General features: G+C 42.2%; 1 protein-coding gene across 3 annotated transcripts in view; it reads right to left on the reverse strand.

Moving 5' to 3' along the window:
- Positions 1–1,456: 1,456 nt before the first annotated feature.
- fam221a (family with sequence similarity 221 member A) overlaps positions 1,457–20,618 on the reverse strand; it is a 34,546-nt gene continuing 15,384 nt past the window's right edge. For all 3 annotated transcript variants that reach the window (XM_067998203.1, XM_067998195.1, XM_067998186.1), the window contains 4 exons: positions 16,828–17,034; positions 10,156–10,266; positions 6,840–6,925; positions 1,457–1,747 (listed from right to left, as the gene is read on the reverse strand). In XM_067998203.1, coding sequence (XP_067854304.1) covers positions 1,646–1,747; positions 6,840–6,925; positions 10,156–10,266; positions 16,828–17,034 — 506 coding nt within the window. In that variant the 3' untranslated portion in view covers positions 1,457–1,645. The remainder of the gene's footprint in view (positions 1,748–6,839; positions 6,926–10,155; positions 10,267–16,827; positions 17,035–20,618) is intronic.

A 20,618-nucleotide genomic window follows, 5' to 3' on the forward strand; every position in this document is an offset into this window, starting at 1 on the left:
AAAGTGTGAATATAAATAGGCTACAGTATTTGAAACCAGATATCTTTGGAGTAATACCTTTTTATGACTGAAAGATGTATTTTCCTGCTGGATGTCAGCTGGGCTCAATGGTAGTACATTCATCTCAGTCAGAAGTTGTGGGTTCAAGTCTCACTCCAGGTCTCAAAACACATATTCTAGGCTGATGCTTCAGTTTACAACTGAGGAAGTACTGCATTGCCTTCGGTGCCATTTTTGGCTGAGATGTTAAACCAATCTGTCTGCTCAGGTGGATCTCTTCTCCAATGCTCTCCCATCCTCCACCCTCTACCCTCTACATTTAAACCCATCCAAATCTCTGCTGCCCACATCCTGTACTGCACAAATCCCACTCAAATCCATGTCCTTGTTGACCAATATTGGCTCCCAGTCCTTCAATGCCTCAAATTTAAAATTTTCATGTTTGAATCCCTTCATGGCCTTGCCCCACCCTATCCTCTAGCCCTACAACTCCCCACCCTCCCCCCAAACTCTCCAGTCTTCTGACCATGACCTCTTGTCCATCCCCACCATTTAGTAGCTTCAGCCATCAAGGCCCCATGCTCTGGAATTCCCTGCCCCTCCTTTTTAAGGCCCTTCTGAAAACCCACTTCTTTTGAACAAGCTGTTGGTCACCCTTCCTAATATTTCCTTCTTTGGCTTGGTGTCAATTTTTTTTTGATTACACCTCTGTGAAATGCCTTGGTACATTTTTTCTACATTAAAGGTGCTACATAAATGCATGTTGTTGATGTAAAAAGCCCCATGGAACAAATCAAAGAAGAGCAGGGGAGTTCTCCCAGTGTCTTGGCTGACATTTATCCCTCAACCAATGTCACCAAAACAGATTATCTGGACATGTATCTCATTGTTATTTGTGGGGCTCTGCTGTGAGCAAATTGATTGTCACAATTACCTACATAATCATGGTGCCTATACTTCAAAATTAATTCATTGGCTTTGAAACATTTTGGGACTTCCTGAGGTCGTGAAAGGAACAATGTAAATGCAAGTTCTTTCTTTCTATTATGCAAAACTGCAGATGCTAACAATCTGAAACAAAAACAGAAAATCATGGAAACATGAGGTCAGCCAGTATCTGTGGAGAGAATAGACCAGTTAATGTTTCAGGTGCAGACTATTCTTTCTATATTATCTTTGAATTTTGCCTTTTTAGTTTTCCCATTGTTTCCTACCCATAACTTCTCCAGCTGTAGGAGATAGGGTCTTCGTCCTGTTGCTGTTAGCTGATTGAGATGTGTCCCTGTAATTGAATCTGAATTACAGTAGGGACCCATAGTTCAAACTCATTAAAACAGCAACTTGGCGATTCTCTTGGCAGATTTTGTCCTGAATTTGTCATTAAAGATTATTAATGTAAAAATGCCTAAAAAAATCTGTTTCTCAGATCTTTGCAAAAGCTTCGAAACAATTTACATTTTTCATGTCAAAGATGTTTATTTTTAATCAGGATGAAAATATCAAGGTACGTGTGTTCATGAAATTCAGTTAAGTTTTCAAATCTGAAACTGGTGACAATGAAAGTTTGCAGTTAACGACACAATGATGTGTCTGATGTACTTGAAGTGGAACAGCCAATTTAAATGCATGCATGTTCTTAGGACTTTCATTTTTTTGGTCCTCTTGAAGGCTTTGGCACGTGTGAAGTTTCACCTTTAGTTGCAGGAATCTTTTTCTGTTCCTTAGCAGCAACCTTTTCCATCTTGAGCTGGAATACAATGAGTTTTGTATTAACTATCAAATGTTATAATGCAACAATCATGGCACATAGGAACAGGAGTAGGCTATTTAGCTCCTCGAGCCTGTTCCACCATTCAACGAGATCACGGCTGATCTGTGACCTAACTCCATATAACCGCCGTAGCCCCGTATCCCTTAATACCTTTGGTTAACAAAACTCTACCAATCTCAGATTTAAAATTAACAATTGAGCTAGCATTGACTGCCATTTGCAGAAGAGTGTTCCAAACTTCTACCGCCCTTTGCGTGTAGAAGTGTTTCCTAACTTCACTCCTGAAAAGGTAAAATCAATATTACACCCACAATCAACTAAAATGTAGTCACATGATTGATTTCTAACTATTGTCGTGTCTACATTTTGAAAAGGCAATATTGTAGATTCACTTTGCAAACTCTGTTGCATGACTTACACCTTTGTCATGCATCTGTGAATAACCTTTTAGCACTTCTGCACCTGGTGTAAAGTTGCAGGTGCAACCTCTGTACTGCTTTTCATGGTATCTTTGAACATATTACAATAAATGTGCTTTACCTTTTTAGCTCAATGGCACGAAATTCTTTAGTGATACGCTGTAGCTTTAGACATTATAACCAGGCTAAAATAGTTATACATAACTAGAAATTGTATATAACGTTTAGTACTATATAAAGTAAAATAGGTCAATTATATCAAATAATAGCCTCAAAATATGTTTGGTATAATAGAATTTACAGCACATTATTAAAATACAGTACTGTATTGTAGACTGCTGGCATAAAAGAGGCTATTTTTCTCTCCAATCTTTTAGTTTCTCTCCCATTTCTTTCCATGTCCCCTCTGAGCTCATCTCATCCATGAGACCCACCTTCTGTTCCCTTGACCCCATTCCCACTAAACTGCTGACCACCCAACTTTCCTTCCTGGCCTCCATGCTAGCTGCTTTCCGCACCCCCCCCCCCCCGCCCTCCCTTTTAAAATCACAGATATCTCTGCCTCCAAAAACTCACCCTCAACCCCTCTGTCCTTGCAAACTATCACCTCCATCTCCAACCTCTCTCCAGTCTAAAAAGTCCTTTAACATGTCACCTCCCAGATCTGTGCCTGTCTCTCCCATAACTCTCTAGTTGAATTCCTTCAATCAGGTTTCCCCTCTCAGCACTGAAACCGCCCTGACCAAAGTCACAAACGCGATTCTGTGACCATGGTGCTTGATCTCTCTGCAGTTTTGACACGATGGACCACACCATCCAATGCCCCTCCTCCATTGTCCACCTTTCTGGAACTGCCCTCACTTGGTTCCACTCTTACCTATCAAATCATCACCAGAGCACATCGTGCAATGGCTTCTCTTCCCACCTTGGCACCATCACCTCGGGAGTTCCTACGGATCCATCCTTGGCTCCCTCCTCTTCCTCGTCTACATGCCACCCTTTGGCAATATGATCCTTGGACATGGGGTCAGCTTCCACGTGTATGTTGTTAGCATACACCCTGCTCGATCTCTTTATGAAAATGGCTGTGACCATTAGTCCCAGTACAAGTAGATAAGGTTTGGGTAGGAAGATAGATCCTTTCCTGCTAAGACACTCAATCCCCATGGACCCTAAGCTGATCTACTAAGGGTCAAAAAACACCCTGAGATGAGTTCTAACTGGCATTTGAGATTAATCAAGAAGTTTAGGACTGCTGATCATAGGTCCTGACCACCTAGTTGTCCAAGTAAGGACACACAAAGATATTACAACTTGAGATGCCCTGCCACCATGGCTAAGTTTTTTTTAATTTGTTCATGGGATGTGAGCGTCACTGGCAAGGCCAGCATTTATTGCCCATCCCTACTTGCCCTTGAGAAGGTGGTGGTAAGCAGCCACCTTGAACCGCTGCAGTCCGTGTGGTGAAGGTTCTCCCACAGTGCTGTTAGGTAGGGAGTACCAGGATTTTGACCCAACGACGATGAAGGAATGGCAATATATTTCCAAGTCGGGATGGTGTGTAACTTGGAGGGGAACATGCAGGTGGTGGTGTTTCCATGTGCCTACTGCCCTTGTCCTTCTAGATGGTAGAGGTTGCGGGTTTGGGAGATGCTGTCGAAGAAGCCTTGGTCAGTTGTTGCAGTGCATCCTGTAGATGGTACACACTGCAGCCAAGGTGCGCTGGTGGTGAAGGGAGTGAATGTTTAGGGTGGTAGACGGGGTGCCAATCAAGCGGGCTGCTTTGTCCTGGATGGTGTCGAACTCCTTGAGTGTTGTTGGAACCGCACTCACCTAGGCAAGTGGAGAGTATTCCATCACACTCCTGCCTTGTAAATGGTGGAAAGGCTTTAGGGATTCAGGAGGTGAGTCACTCGCCGCAGAATACCCAGACTCTGATCTGCTCTTGTCGCTGGTTCGGTTAAGTTTCTGGTCAATAGTGACGCCCAGGATGTTGATGGTGGGGGATGCAGAGATGGTAATGCCATTGAATGTCAAGGGGAGGTGGTTAGAGACTCTCTTGTTGGAGATGATCATTGCCTGGCACTTGTCTGGCACGAATGTTACTTGCCACTTATCAGCCCAAGCCTGGATGTTGTCCAGGTCTTGCTGCATGCGGGCATGGACTGCTTTATTATGAGGGGTTGCCAATGGAACGGAACACTGTGCAATCATCAGCAAACATCCCCATTTCTGACCTTATGATGTAGGGACGGTCATTGATTAAGCAGTTGAGGGTGGTTGGGCCTAGGACACTGCCCTGTGGAACTCCTGCAGCAATGTCTTGGAGCTGAGATGATTGGCCGCCAACAACCACTACCATCTTCCTTTGTGCTCGGTATGACTCCAGCCACTGGAGAGTTTTCCCCCTTGATTCCCATTGACTTCAATTTTACTAGGGCTCCTTGGTGCCACACTTGGTCAAATGCTGCCTTGATGTCAAGGGCAGTCACTCTCGCCTCACCTCTGGAATTCAGCTCTTTTGTCCATGTTTGGACCAAGGCTGTAATGAGGTCTGGAGCCGAGTGGTCCTGCTGGAACCCAAACTGAGCATCGGTGAGCAGGATATTGATGAGTATGTGCCGCTTGATAGCACAGTCGACGACACCTTCCATCACTTTGCTGATGATTGAGAGTAGATTGATGGGGCAGTAATTAGCTGGATTGGATTTGTCCTGCTTTTTGTGGACAGGACATACCTGGAAATGTTTCCACATTGTCGGGTAGATGCCAGTGTTGTAGCCTTATTGGAACAGTTTGGCTAGAGGCGCGGCTAGTTTTGGAGCACAAGTCTTAAGCACTACAGCCGGGATGTTGTTGGGACCCATAGCCTTTGTTGTATCCATTTCTTGATATCACGTGGAGCGAATCGAATTGGCTGAATACCGGCTTCTGTGATGGTGGGGATATCGGGAGGAGGCCGAGATGGATCATCCACTCAGCACTTCTGGCTGAAGATGGCTGCAAACGCTTCAGCCTTGTCTTTTGCACTCCCGTGCTGGACTCTGCCATCATTAAGGATGGGGATGTTCACGGAGCCTCCTCCTCCAGGCAGTTGTTTAATTATTCACCACCATTCACGACTGGATGAGGCAGGACTGCAGAGCTTTGATCTGATCCGTTGGTCGTGGAATCGCTTAGCTGTGTCAGTAGCATGTTGCTTCTGCTGTTCAGCGTGCATGTAGTCCTGTGTTGTAGCTTCACCATCTTGGCACTTCATTTTTTGGGTACGCCTGGTGCTGCTTCTGGCATGCTCTTCTGCACTCTTCATTGAACCAGGGTTGATCCCCTGGCTTGTTGGTAATGGTAGAGTGAGAAATATGCCAGGCCATGAGGTTACAGATTATGCTTGAATACAGTTCTGCTGTTGCAGATGACCCACAGTGCCTCATGGATGCTCAGTTTTGAGTTGCTAGATCTGTTCTGAATCTATCCCATTTAGCACGGTGGTAATGCTGCACAACACGTTGGATGGTGTGCTCAGTGTGAAGACGGGACTTTGTCTCCACAAGGACCGTGCGGTGGTCACTCCTACCAATACTGTCATGGACAGATGCATCTGCAACAGGTCGGTTGGTGAGGATGAGGTCAAGCAGGTTTTTCCCTCGTGTTGATTCGCACACCACCTGCCGCAGGCCCAGTCTAGCAGCTATGTCTTTCAGGACTCGGCCAGCTCAGTCAGTGGTGGTGCTACCGAGCCACTCTTGGTGATGGACATTGAAGACCCCCACCCAGAGTACATTCTGTGCCCTTGCTACCTTCACTGCTTCCTCCAAGTGGTGCTCAACATGGAGGAGGATTGATTCATTCATTAGTTGAGGGAGGACGGTAGGTGGTAATCAGCAGGTTTCCTTGCCCATGTTTGACCTGATGCCATGAGATTTTTTGGGGTCCGAAGTCGATGTTGAGGACTCCCAGGGTCACTCCCTCCTGACGGTACAGTGATGTACAGCCAGCTCTGGTCGGTCTGTCCTGCTGGTGCGACAGGACATACCCAGGGATGGTAATGGAAGAGTCTGGGACGTTGGCTGAAAGGTATGATTCTGTGAGTGTGGCTATGTCAGGCTGTTGCTTGACTAGTCTGTGGGACAGCTCTCCCAATTTTGGCACAAGTCCCCAGATGTTAGTGAGGAAGACTTTGCAGGGTCGAGTGGGCTTGGTTTGCCTTTGTTGTGTCCGGTGCCTAGTAGTCAGATGCTGGGTGGTCCGTCCGGTTTTATTCTTATGACTTTTTGTAGTGATGCAGTCATTGATGAAAGCTCGATGCCAACGAGTGGCCGAACAGTAGCTGCTTGAACTTTCAATAGCACTCCTGGATTGTAATGTAGAATTAAGCATCTTTTAGATCTATGGCTGCCAGCGAATCCTCCACTGCTTAAAAAAAATCTGATCTCAGATGACCTTATTCCTGTCTCGTGAATTGTTTGAGTCCGGAGGTACAAGATTGGATGGAATTTCTGACTTCTGGACAACTATGCAAATTCTCTCTATACCTCTCAAATCAGATTGTAAAAGAATAATTGAGTTTTAGAAAAGCTTTCAAAAAGTTATATTGCTATCTAATAAAATACTTGGTTTTTTTCATATTTACTACACTGATGTGAACATACCCGGTCTTGGTAACGGCTTTCAAAGTAAGCCATGTCTCGTTCCTCAGCTGTGGGAAGGTGAGCAAATCGACTTAAACCGTAAACATCTGCAGAGAGGTAAGTTTATTACATAGTTATTCATTCACATTCAGCAAAATGAATAGGTTATTTAATTTGTACGGACTTTATATTGGGTATAACTATTTGAACACCTACTGCTGCAAAATTATATGAATGTGAAAGCTGCAAGTATCTTTCAACACTAGGAAGATTTGAGTTTAAGGAAAAGTGTCAGTTTGACACAATTATAGTTGTTTGGAAAGGTTTGTTACAGATTACTACTATATTTAGAGGAACCAAAAGTCTTTGCTGCATCCAGAAATTTGCTGTGGATTGAATGTGAGCAGAGTAGACCAACATTTGGTTTCCAGTGTGTGTTCCTGTATTTTTTCATCTTTTTGTACCGTTCTCTCACCAATTCATTATGTTTATGCTCCTCAGCAACTCGGATGGAACATTTATAAGAATTGTCTGTTGCAGTTTATTGCCGACTTACAATTGTTCACACAGTTATGAAATTTTTTTAAGTGTCATGGTTGTTACTTCTAACTAGCCATAAAGAAATAGTGCTGAGATTGTAACAATTACAGTAGATAAGTGTAATTTAGAATTCAAATATGGTAAACTAACGCCATGTGTCAGATTGGCTTAGTTGGTAGCATTCTTGACTTGGTCATAAATTCTGGTATGGGGCTCAAACTCTCACCATTATCTACAAAATCTAGATGGCACTACTGCGGTACTCGGGGGGGAAGAAAATAACTTGTATTTTTTTTAATATAGTGCCTTATCACATCTTCAGGACATCGCAAAACACTTCATATTCAATTATAGAATCATAGAATCATAGAAGTTACAACATGGAAACAGGCCCTTCGGCCCAACATGTCCATGTCGCCCAGTTTATACCACTAAGCTAGTCCCAATTGCCTGCACTTGGCCCATATCCCTCGATACCCATCTTCCCCATGTAACTGTCCAAATGCTTTTTAAAAGACAAAATTGTACCCGCCTCTACTACTGCCTCTGGCAGCTCGTTCCAGACACTCACCACCCTTTGAGTGAAAAAATTGCCCCTCTGGATCCTTTTGTATCTCTCCCCTCTCACCTTAAATCTGTGCCCCCTCGTTATAGACTCCCCTACCTTTGGGAAAAGATTTTGACTATCGACCTTATCTATGCCCCTCATTATTTTATAGACTTCTATAAGATCACCCCTTAACCTCCTACTCTCCAGGGAATAAAGTCCCAGTCTGTCTAACCTCTCCCTGTAAGTCAAACCATCAAGTCCCGGTAGCATCCTAGTAAATCTTTTCTGCACTCTTTCTAGTTTAATAATATCCTTTCTATAATAGGGTGACCAGAACTGTACACAGTACTCCAAGTGTGGCCTCACCAATGCCCTGTACAACTTCAACAAGACATCCCAACTCCTGCATTCAATTAATTACTTGAAGTGCAGTTACTGTTGCTATGTTGGCTAACACACAACTACCGATCCACACAAGATCCCACAAACAGCAAACAAATGATATTTAATTAGTTTTTGGTTTAAAAAGTGATTGTTGGCCATGACACGGAGAACTCCCTAATCATCTTCTAGCACCAAGGGACCTTTTACATAGGGACAGGCAGACAAAGGTTTAATTTAACATCTCACCTGAAAGACAGCGCCTCCAACAATGCAGCATTCCCCCAGTACTGCACTGAGGTGACTGTCTAGATTGCATGCTTAAATCCTGGAGTGGAGCTTGAACCTACTGTGTTCTGACACAGAGGCAGAAGTGCTACCAACTAAGCCAAACGGACACCTAGATAGCAGTATTGGCGATGTTGTCCTTCAAATGAGACATTTAAACTGAGTTCCCATCTGCTTGTTCAGGTCGACATTAAAGAGATCTCAATGCAGGGAGAACTTTTTTTTTTAAGAGAATGAAATGGATATAGAAAGAAAATGGGATTAAACTGACATCCCCTCTGCCTGTTACAGTTCTTTCTATAATGACTCCCCATTATAGAAAGGATATTAAAGCCAGTATGATGCTAGAGATAGGAAACTATCGTTTGAGGAGACTTGAGAGATTGGGACTATTTATTTGGAGCAGGAAAGGCTAAGAGGAGATTTAATCGAAGTTTTTTTTTTAAATTATAAAAGGGTTTGATATCTGAATAGGAAATTTGAATAGGAATTTCCTCTGGCTGGGGAGTCAGTGACAAGATGCCATCCATTTAAAATTATCATTGAGGTAAGGAGAGTAGTTAGGAAATGTTTCTTTACACAGAGGGTTGTTGTATCATGGAATGTTTTGCCATCACAGTGATCGAGGTAGAGACCATTGCATGTTTCAGAGAAAATTCAATTTGAAGTAGAGGAACAGGGCTATGGGGAGATAAGTAGGGCTGTGAGCTAATTCTCAATTGCTCTAGCAAAGAGCCGACACACACGTTGGGCTAAATAGCTTCCTTCTGTGCTATAAACTATAGTTTATGAATTTTCTATTTCAATTCACATATAGGAAGAAAAGTAAAGGAGGATTATTTTGTATATTAAGAAAATTGAAAATCTCCTGGGAGGAAATATTGCTCTTTTCAGCTCTGCTACCTCCTTTTCCAGTGACCTGACAACACTCTCTCGCCTCTTAGTCAAAAAGTTGGGAGTTCAAACCCCATTATGAACTTCAGCACATATGCCGGCTGACACTTCAAACCATTACTGAAGGAGTGTTGCATTGTCAGATGTAAAAGATCTCATGCCACTCCTCACCTCTTCCTCTTGACCCCCCCCCCACAAATCCCTCTTTCTCTTCACCCATTGTCCTCTCTCCTCACCACCTCCTCCCTTTGGCTAAACTCTTAAAATTAGATGGTGATGTAACTATTGAATTGTATCTATCTGCATATAAATATTCTCTTTTTTCTACTCTGGAAGAGAGAACTTTGAGCTGCTTGAGCTCCACTCGTGCTTTAAGCAGATTTCACCATCTTATTTTTGCTCAATCCGATAAGAACTCTTAAGTAATTTAAGTGAGCTCCAATCCATTTTCATATGAAAGAGGAACAAAATAATGCCAGCTCTAGTATGCAGTGTTAAATTTATTGAAATTCATTATAATGTGTGCAAAGTCACATTACATTTGGATTAATTCTGTTCAGTTATTCATGTGCAATCTTGTAGTGTATAAAAAGGTAATTTAATGTAACCTCAACAAAGTACATGAATTGCTATAATTAAAATAATTTGAAATAGTGTAATTATGCTTTTTGTTTTATTTCTTACCATCTGGTGACTGTCCTGCATTTATTGCATCCATTTGTGGTCCATAAGCTCTCAGAAAAGGGTGGTCCATTGAAGTCGAAGGTGCATCAAGAATTTCATTGCTTGGTGCCCCTGAAAGAATGAATAAAATGTTTTATGGATAAATAGACAGCAGATGTTTTAATATGTCCAGTTACAAACAATTTACTGCTGGTTATTCTTAATAAATTTTAAGTTAAAAGCAAATCTCTGGCACTATGAATTATGACATGTACATAAAACATATCCCAGTGATAATCTTTTTGTGAAGCATTGGGATACATTAAGCATATTACCAGCAAACATCTCAATAAAAATTAACCCAATTACAATTTTTAGATAATTAGGAATTGATACTGCAATGATCCACAATAGTTACATTTCAATGATAATTTTGTTGCTGCCTGTAGATGTGGCCCTTGTTATTTGATAGCAGCGGGACTTCGGGCCAGAAATCGCGCAGAGTGGCAAGGCAGCGCTCACCGACACTCCTGCAAATTAAATTAATGAATTTACTTACTGTGGGCTCTGTAACGTCGAATTGCTTGAAAGTGCACTTTTTTTTTTAAAAAAAGTTCAAAAATCAACTCGGCCTCTGAGCAGCATAAATTGCTGTGCGGCTGGAAAAGTGTGAAGACACACCCACAGATTCAGGCTGCATTGCTCAAGGAGGCATGCAGACTGCATTCATTTAAAGTTAGTATTCTATGTCATTGTAAATAAATTATTTTTACAAAAAGAAATAATTGAATTAAATTAGAGACAGAAGGGAAAGTAACTTTTTTTTAAAAAATGACCAAAAACTATTAAAATGAGTATCATGACACTCCACATTTAAGTTAATTTTTAATTGTTTGGCAGTCATTAAGACTAACTGCACTGTTAGAACTTAGTTTAGACCTGGTATTTTTAAGTGTACCTGTTTGGTGTAATTAGTTATGTTCCAGCTGGGTGGCTAAGCAAGTTGGCGCTTTTTCAATGTGCGATGGCCCTTTAATTCGAAGCTGTCATATAGCCAGCGAACCACTAAGAGCAAGTTCCGGATTTCCGCGTTTCACTGCGCATGTGCGAACGCAGGAATTTGCTCCTTCAATTTGCCATTAAAAATGAAGAATGTTGTTGGGTTCCTTATTTCAGGAGCGATTCTGGCCCATTATGTCAGTATTGCCTTTCAAAAACACCAGCAGGTTAGTGAAGCAGAACCTCCTTTTTTCCTGAATCCTTGGTGACTGGCTTTAACAAGTGGTTTTCTAAGTCTTCATTTATAACATTCAGTGAAACGGTTGAAGATTTTGACGCCTGATTTAAAATCAGAGCTGACATAACAGAATGGTCAACAAGGCTTCACCTTTGGCGTGAAGCCTCACTACTGCCAGGCAGTGGTCAGAAAATTGCATCCCCAACTTTGCAAGGAAAGGAAAGAGAGAGAGAAGAGCCCATGCTGAATTATGACTTTGTGCATCGTTCTGCTTGATCCATATGAAATGGGCACATGACAGTTCAATGAACCTGGCCTCTTTTGGACTAATCCTTAAAATAAAGTTCCTGATGTTTCAGTTAGTGCTGATGTGTAAGTTTTTCTCCCCCCCCCCCGCCAACATTGAGTATACTTCTACATTGAACATCTTACATACTTCTTTCCATTGTGTACTTACGCCTTTTTGTTAAAGCCTTCAGTTTGCTCACCAAAATTTTCCTGAGGTCCTGGCAATTACTGCTGCATTATAAATTGCAGCTAACAAAGCTAGGAGGATGGGAATCCCCTTGACTGCTCCCATTGTGCTGCATCAAATGAATGAGGAGGATCTATTCATGAGGGGACAAAATCACTCCCTTCATTTTCCACGGTGCTAGTATCTGTGATGGTGCAGAGTGCAGGAGGGAATGATTGACGCAAGGTGCTGTGATGTGCGGGGATCCACGATGCCACTTGATCTTATCTCGTCTTGGGATGAACCTACAAGATAGATGATTTACAATGCATCCCCCAAGACAATTCCTTCAAAGAGAATTGAAGTCTTAAGACATTTTGTACCTCAGGCATCTGCTCAGCAACTTTAGCCACTGATCAACAGTGTAGGAAGGATAATAATAAACAGTGGATAGAAGCTCCAGAACTAGCCCCGCCTGTAGCCAAACTGTTCCGGTACAGCTACAACACCGTCGGGTAGATGCCAATGTGGAAAATTGCCCAGGTATGTCCTGTCCACAAAAAGCAGGACAAATCTAATCCAGCCAATTACCGCCCCATCAGTCTACTCTCAATCATCAGCAAAGTGATGGAAGGTGATGTCGACAGTACTATCAAGCGGCACTTACTCACCAATAACCTGCTCACCAATGCTCAGTTTGGGTTCCGGCAGGACCAACCGGCTCCAGACCTCATTACAGCCTTGGTCCAAACATGGACAAAAGAGCTGAATTCTAGAGGTGAGGGTGACTGCCCTTGACATCGAGGCAGCATTTGACAGAGTGTGGCACCAAGGAGCCCTAGTAAAATTGAAGTCAATGGGAATCAAGGGGAAAACTCGCCAGTGGCTGGAATCATACCTAGCACAAAGGAAGATGGTAGTGGTTGTTGGAGGCCAATCATCTCAGCCCCAGGACATTGCTGCAGGAATTCCTCAGGGCAGTGTCCTAGGCCCAACCATCTTCAGCTGCTTCATCAATGACCTTCCCTCCATTCTATGGTTAGAATTGGGGATGTTCGCTGATGATTGCACAGTATTCGGTTCCATTCGCAACCCCTCAGATAACGAAGCAGTCCGTGCCCGCATGCAGCAAGACCTGGACAACATACAGGCTTGGGCTGATATGTGGCAAGTAACATTCACACCAGACAAGTGCCAGGCAATGACTATCTCCAACAAGAGAGTGTCTAACCACCTCCCCTTGACATTCAACAGCATTGCCATTGCCGAATCCCCCACCATCGACATCCTGGGGATCACCATTGACCAGAAACTTAACTGGACCAGCCATATAAATACTGTGGCTACAAGAGCAGGTCAGAGCTGGGTATTCTGCAGCGAGTGACTCACCTGACTCCCCAAAGCCTTTCCACCATCTACAAGGCACAAGTCAGGAGTGTGATGGAATACTCTCCACTTGCCTGGATGAGTGCAGCTCCAACAACACTCAAGAAGCTCCACACCATCCAGGACAAAGCAGCCCGCTTGATTGGCACCCCATTCATCACCCTAAACATTCACTCCCTTCACCACCAGCGCACTGTGGCTGCAGTGTGTACCATCCACAAGATGCACTGCAGCAACTCGCCAAGGCTTCGACAGCACCTCCCAAACCCGCGTCCTCTACCACCTAGAAGGACAAGGGCAGCAGGTACATGGGAACAGAAGTACCTGCACGTTCCCCTTCAAGTCACACACCATCCCGACTTGGAAATATATCGCTGTTCCTTCATCGTTGCTGAGTCAAAATCCTGGAACTCCCTTCCTAACAGCACCGTGGGAGAACCTTCAACACATGGACTGCAGCGGTTCAAGAAGGTGGCTCACCACCACCTTTTTCAAGGGCAATTAGGGATGGCAATAAATGCTGGCCTCTCCAGCGATGCCCACATCCCATGAACGAATTTTAAAAAAAAGCTGAGTGATGACATCATGTCTCTAAACTTACCCTTGCTAATCCTCAAAAGATTTGCACCAGAAAAGGCTGGGGCCATTTCCTTATAGCGGGAGGGCTACTAAGCATAGCAGAACTACGGCCCAACCCGATCCTTTATTGCTGGCTGTATGCTGCCTTGACCTGTATACAGAACACATTTAGGATGATAGCAACTACCCGAACACCCCAAACAGCATCCCAGTTCTAACACTGCTTGCCTGGTGCCAGGACGTTGCAAATTTACTAGCATTGTGTTTCTGCAGGAAGTAGTCTTTGCGAACTGAACTTTAAACTGCTTTGTGAAGGTTTTACTGTGTCGCTCAGCAGTGCCACCCCGCAGCTTCTGTTGTGTGAAAGAATGTTCTGCATTCTTTCTCAGAGTGTAGGAGACAAACATTTTATGGACAAGGAGAAAACATGTATACAAAAGTGGGTACACTTGGCATTTCTTCTGGTGCCATTGAATTTGTTTTGTGTTTGCTCTCCGACATGACAAACAGTCACCTCACTACATCCATCCTCATTTAGCTTGTACCTCTGCTTCAACAGGCAGATGGACTTCAACAACAAAGAGTGCCACCTTCCTTTGCCGCATGTCCTGTCACGATCTCAAAGTCTACACTAAATGCTGGAGCCTTCATTACATATATTTTGCCTATGCAACAATGTTCTAACTCCTCCTTTAACAATGCTGAAAGAGAGCACAGAACTTCTTAATGACAAGCAACAGTCCTGAAAAAGCTGTTGGCTTGCCCAAACTTGAGACTCCCACCTAATCAATGTGCAGGTGTGCCTCCCTGCACTGGGAAACTATGCAGCACAACGGAACATCTTTTCTTTTCTGACCTTGACCTCAATCGAGACTGTATTTGCTGCATTAACCAAGGCACCTACCCTATTTCTTTCTGAAGATGTAATGTCCTGGTTTAGCCAAGTCTCGGTTATTCAGCTTACTTTGCACCTCTCCTTCCATACATTTCCAATTCCCCAAACTTGTTTTGAATGCTCCTAATAGACTATTAAAATCTCAAAGTACAGAGAAATAACCGGCAGAATAACTGTTCATAATATTTATAAGGTGTAATCAAGCTAGCCAGATTAAATTCAGTTACTGTGCCTGTAATTACTCACTAGATAAATACAATGGAATTTGATCAAGCAAATCATAGTAAGCAAGAGAAATTATTCCAAGATAAAGTACCGTATAGTACCTTCTTAACAATAGGCTGACATAATTGAAAGGGACAACATAAACCACAAGAGGTATTTACCAAGTTGGAGAAACTTTCAAATGACCTCAGAATTGTGACCAATCTGCTGCAAATAAATCCCTAGCTACAATTGATAATTGTTTTAATCAAACCTTACAAAACAAATTACGTATCGATCAACGTTTGGCCTGATATAGAAGAGGTATTTATTGATGATCTGTTAAGATTGACAACATAGTTTAGATCCACATAATGGTGGAATATGCATTATAAGAACATAAGAAATAGGAGCTGGAGTAGGCCAATCGGCCCCTCGAGCCGATCAGATCAGCCATTCAATAAGATCATGGCTGATCTGATCCTAACCTCAAATCTAAATTCATGTCCAATTTCCTGCCCGCTCCCCGTAACCCCTAATTCCCTTTACTTCTAGGAAACTGTCTATTTCTGTTTTAAATTTATTTAATGATGTAGCTTCCACAGCTTCCTGGGGCAGCAAATTCCACAGACCTACTACCCTCTGAGTGAAGAAGTTTCTCCTCATCTCAGTTTTGAAAGAGCAGCCCCTTATTCTAAGATTATGCCCCCTAGTTCTAGTTTCACCCATCCTTGGGAACATCCTTACCGCATCCACCCAATCAAGCCCCTTCGGACTTTACAGCCAGCTTCAATTTGTATAAAAAAGTCGAAAAGGAAGAAACCAAATGATGCTTAGGAATTCTCTTAAAACTAAATAGTTAAATTTTAACAAACATAAAAATTACTTATGGGACATTGCGGCTTTAATGATCTATGTACTTATCCAGTTGCATAATCCTCGTCATTACAAAATTCTTTTACAAATTTAGTAGAAAAGATGTATGCATTTCAAAAATTGAAAGGTTTTTAAATTGTCAAAAGGTTAATTAATGTTATGGCATTACCAGATAAAATGGTTTTAAGATAAAATTATTTTTCTAAACAGTTTGATAAGAGACTAGAAATAATCCAACATATGCAGCAAGATCCCCATTTTTGCTGTGCAGTGTGTTCAGCACTTCAGTTTTTGGAACTGTAACATTTAATTCTGATTAATCCTACATACATCCTACTGCAGTAGTTGCATAACAGATTTATTTCATTGCTTTTCTCCCAAAGTCAAGGACCCATTCTAGGGTACATATGCATGGATGCTTGCTCATCCAGGTGGCTCCTCTTCTTGTGTGATCCTATCACAAGTCACTGGACATTGATCAGGAGCCTGAACTCTAGTTATATTTTTCCTTCCCTAGTTCTAAGATATAGAATTTTTTTTAAAAAGCTTAAATTCCCCCATCACATATTTCCCTCTCCTCTCCTGAAGACATTTCCTCATGCCCGAATACAGCTCCACAAGTACCAATACCCCTGCAGTACTATCCTCAAGTGAGTCCAGACTGTCTATTCCATCACAGGGTGCATCAAAGCCAATCCTGATCCTGTCCTGTTCTCAACTACATACAAGTTTACTTGCTAACAAGCATCATTGGATAGTGATCAGGAGTGGTACCCTAACTGATTTTTTTCCGTCGCTAGCTTAGGAGAGCCAATGGTCATTCCAGCTATCCCAGTACAGATTGAGGATCAAACTTGGGACTTTGCTGACCTGTGCAGTTCAGTACCACATTGCACAATGGATTTACCAACTGCACAATCAGATAGCTGTATTTTAAAAAAAAATTTACTGAACTACTTAGTATAGCAAATAGCTAGCAAGAAGTTAGAATGTTAACTCTCACTGTGCATGAGATCCTCTGAATCACTGTTTTACTATATGCAAAGCACTGAAACCACAAACCTATTCCACTTGAGTCAAGTCGCATATATCCTTCTGCCAATGCATTAAATCCGGTCAGTCCTCCCATTGCAGCATAGGGAACGTCCGGTCCCACTGGTCTTCCTCTAGCCAAGCGCTCTGCTTTGGTCTCGACTATCATTGTATGAGCATATGTTGGTTCGCCACAGCCACAGGTAAAGGGGCTGTGAAATCCTGCACATCCTGCACCTGTAAGAAACAAACTCTTAAGTTCTGCATGCAATATCAACTGTAAAAACACACCAGAAGAACAGACTAGAACTTGTAAAAATGTATAACAGGAAGTTTCTTCAGTAAAAGAAAGTAACTGCATTAGATTCCGATCTCCTCATCCTGCCATGCCGCAGTCCATTTTGAGCAAAAGGAACATACTATAGTCATCAAATTGAAATGAAGATATCGAAGCAACCAACATGTAGGTGTAGTGACACACTATCTTACAGATTTGTACGACATGGTGTTGTGCATGTGATTTCCATTGCAGCAAGTTTCTGATTTCAGCCAGACCACTATGGAAAGTAGTGTCATAGAGGTTTCTTCCAGAGGCATCAAAAAAAAAATCAGTCTTGCTTACACCCTATCACTGTTATTTAGCAACCTTATCAGAGACTTAGCAACAGGTCATTAGCCTGGCCTGGTCTGTGAGGTATGGGTTGGTGGAGGGAAATAAATTAAAATATATTTGTTATAAATGGAAGATATGGCCATGCAATGGGTTCAACTTGATTTTTCAACTGAGACCTAGCTGAAAATTTAAAATTTATGCATATAAATGGGGTTTGCACTGCACCTCCACTGATGTTATGGCGGTGGAGCCATAGCAGCTCTGAGGAATTTCCGGGCCCTTGTCTTTATGACCTCTGAGTGAGATTGCTGTGTACTCTGATGAGTGGCTTATGTCCTGACCCTTCAAAATCTCTCCACCATCTGCAATATTAAGTCAGAAACATGATGGAATACTCACTACGCACCTGGATAGGTGCAGTTGCAACAACACTCAAGCTCAACACCATCCAGGACAAAGAAGTCCACTTGATTGGTATTCCTGCCCCTAGACTCAATATCCATCCCTTCCACCACCAGCCCACTGAGGCTGCAGTATGTACTAACTATAGGAGACACTGCAGCAACTCACCAAGCATATTTTGACAACAACCCCAGCCCCACAACCTCTATCACTGAGAAGGATAAGAGCAGTGAGATCATGGGAATACCATCACCTCTAATTTCCCCTTCCAAGTCAAACAACAGCCTGACTTGGACATATACCATTGTTCCTTCATCATCGCTACATCAAGATCCTGAAATTCCCTAACCCCATCATGGGAGCACTATCAGCACAAGGAGTTCAAGAAAAAGGCTCACCCCACCTTCTCAAGACAACTAGGGATGGGCAATAAATGCAGCTTTGCCACCATCACCCACATCCTGAGAAAAAAATTAATTTGTATCTTTGAATACTTTTATTCATGTTTTACTCAGTTTCTTTCCTCAGCCCAAGCTTGGAATTAATATTCTTCTGGAGCTATAATTTTTTCAGCTGAAAGCAGTTACCAACTACACCTGGATGTTGCAAGTTCCAGGGTGCTGCAGTCTATAGAAATGCAGTGTGGAGAATCTTCCAGAGTGTATCAGTATGATTTTAAGACAAACTGAACTATGAATTTTTTAGAACTTTTTTGAGCTCACAGTTTATAAGTACTTATTTTTGAGATTGAAAGACTACTAAGGGAGACAGGGACCAAAAAAAAAAGAGAAATAGAAGATGGTTAATGCATCTACTTTATATTGTTTATAATCAGAATTGGAATATAATCACTGGTTACATAAATATTTGATTTTTTTTTTAAGTACGTCAGGTCGTAACAATATTTCTGGGATTGTTTTTCCAAGTGATTTGAAAACAAGCTGGCAGGTCAATTTTAGAAGCACTCATTTTTTTAGTTCAGAGAGACACCAGCACAGAGAGAGAAGCTAGCAAAGAACGAAAGGAAAGATGAATGAAAGAAAGATGCAGAGCAAACAAGGAAGGAAGATGGATGGATATTGGCTCAGACTCCATAGAGATTCTTATGGCCTAAAACAGGACGGATATTAAGGTCCATCACATAACTTCCCCCATACCCCCAGGGAATTGTTATTGGTCTCACTCATGTGGTACTGGTAAGAACTCTGTCAGCAACTTACTTATCTGGGTGAACTGCTCGGAACAATGTCAACAAATCTCTCCAGCTACAGTTCTCCACAAGACATGGAATCCTACGCAGGTGGCATTCTTCTCCTGCATCTAAAACCTCCCGCACATTATGTTCATCGCAGTCTCGTGCACCGTGCTGCAATGGCCACGGGTGCTGTCAGGTTGCCCATGTTTGCCTTTTGGGCAGATGGTCTGTCTAGCAACTTTGGCTGAAAGCACTCCATGGTTTCACCATCGGCGGTCCCAACTTGTCATGCACTTGTGGGTAACTTTTTAATACAGTACATGCTTCTGCAGTGTTCAGAGTTAGTGTAGCAGGACTGATCTGTCCATTTTTATGCTTTATTACATGCGCCTGCACCTGTTTCCAAATGTAACGGAGACTAAAATTGGCCCAATGGAATGCAAACCCAAGGAGGTAATGTTGAACTTGTGCAAAGCCTTACTTAAGAGTACTGTGTTTTGAGCATCCCCGATATAGGAAGGATAGAACAACAGAAAAGGTGCAACATAGATTCACTGTTTGTTACTAGGGATGGGGGGGTGGTGGTTACAGTTATGAAGTAAGACTGGAAAAAATAGGGCTTTTCTCACTAGAATTGAGAAGACGAAGGGGTGATCTTAAAGATTATGAAGGCTAATGATATTGTTTCTAATGTGAAGGAACCTGGGGACAAGGGGTACCTACTTTTAATAATTATTTGATGACTTTTACAACAGACTTTTAACATTTTTAATCATTTAAAGGCACTTCGCAATGAGCAAAATGCTGAAAACAGCAGTCACATAAATCGTGGATGACTGATTTCATCAAGAGTGCCTACCTTTGACCATTTCTTGATAAATCCTATACAATGGGACATAATAAGCAAATGATGAAAACAGCAAATTTAGTCAAAGGGACCTACATTTGACCAGTGCTTGACACAACTCTTTACAATGAACATAGGTTGAAGAAAAACAGCAGTCAGCTAAAATGTAACTAATTTTGATCAGTAAGAATTGAAATCAAGTTAATCAACTAGGGTCTCGTAAACAAAAAACTCAGCCAAAATGAAGCAACCAGGAAAAAATGGTATAAATTCTGAAAACTCAGCTTAAGTTTTTTAGATTCGTTTAGAAGGGCTGAAGCATTTCTCGACTATCTGAGTAAGTTGACTCTATTGTTTGCTACTACTCAGGGATTTAAGGTAAAAGCTACCTTGATAATTGATGGATATCCTGTCTAAATACTTAAAAAGGTAAAAATTATAATTCTTAAGAAACTGTTAATGTTGCGATTGCCAGTCTCACCAGCTGTAGATTGCAAATTGTTTCATCAATCAGTCTCTGTATAGTTTTTATATTGTCGCGCATGGTGTTCTGTATCACTAACTCGTGAATCCCATCTCCGTACACTTTTGGTGAAGAGGTATATCACTGAGGAGAGACCCCTGGACCCTCACAATATCCGGGATATTACAATCTGGCTGGAAATTGCTAACAACACTATCTGGAGGACAGTAATATTCTCGAGTTGTCCCTTTCCCTTGGGGAGAGATAGACCAGACCTTCAGACCCATTCAGTGTCTTTAGA

The sequence above is a fragment of the Heptranchias perlo genome, chromosome 2 (assembly GCF_035084215.1).
Source record: "Heptranchias perlo isolate sHepPer1 chromosome 2, sHepPer1.hap1, whole genome shotgun sequence".
Classification (NCBI taxonomy): domain Eukaryota; kingdom Metazoa; phylum Chordata; class Chondrichthyes; order Hexanchiformes; family Hexanchidae; genus Heptranchias; species Heptranchias perlo.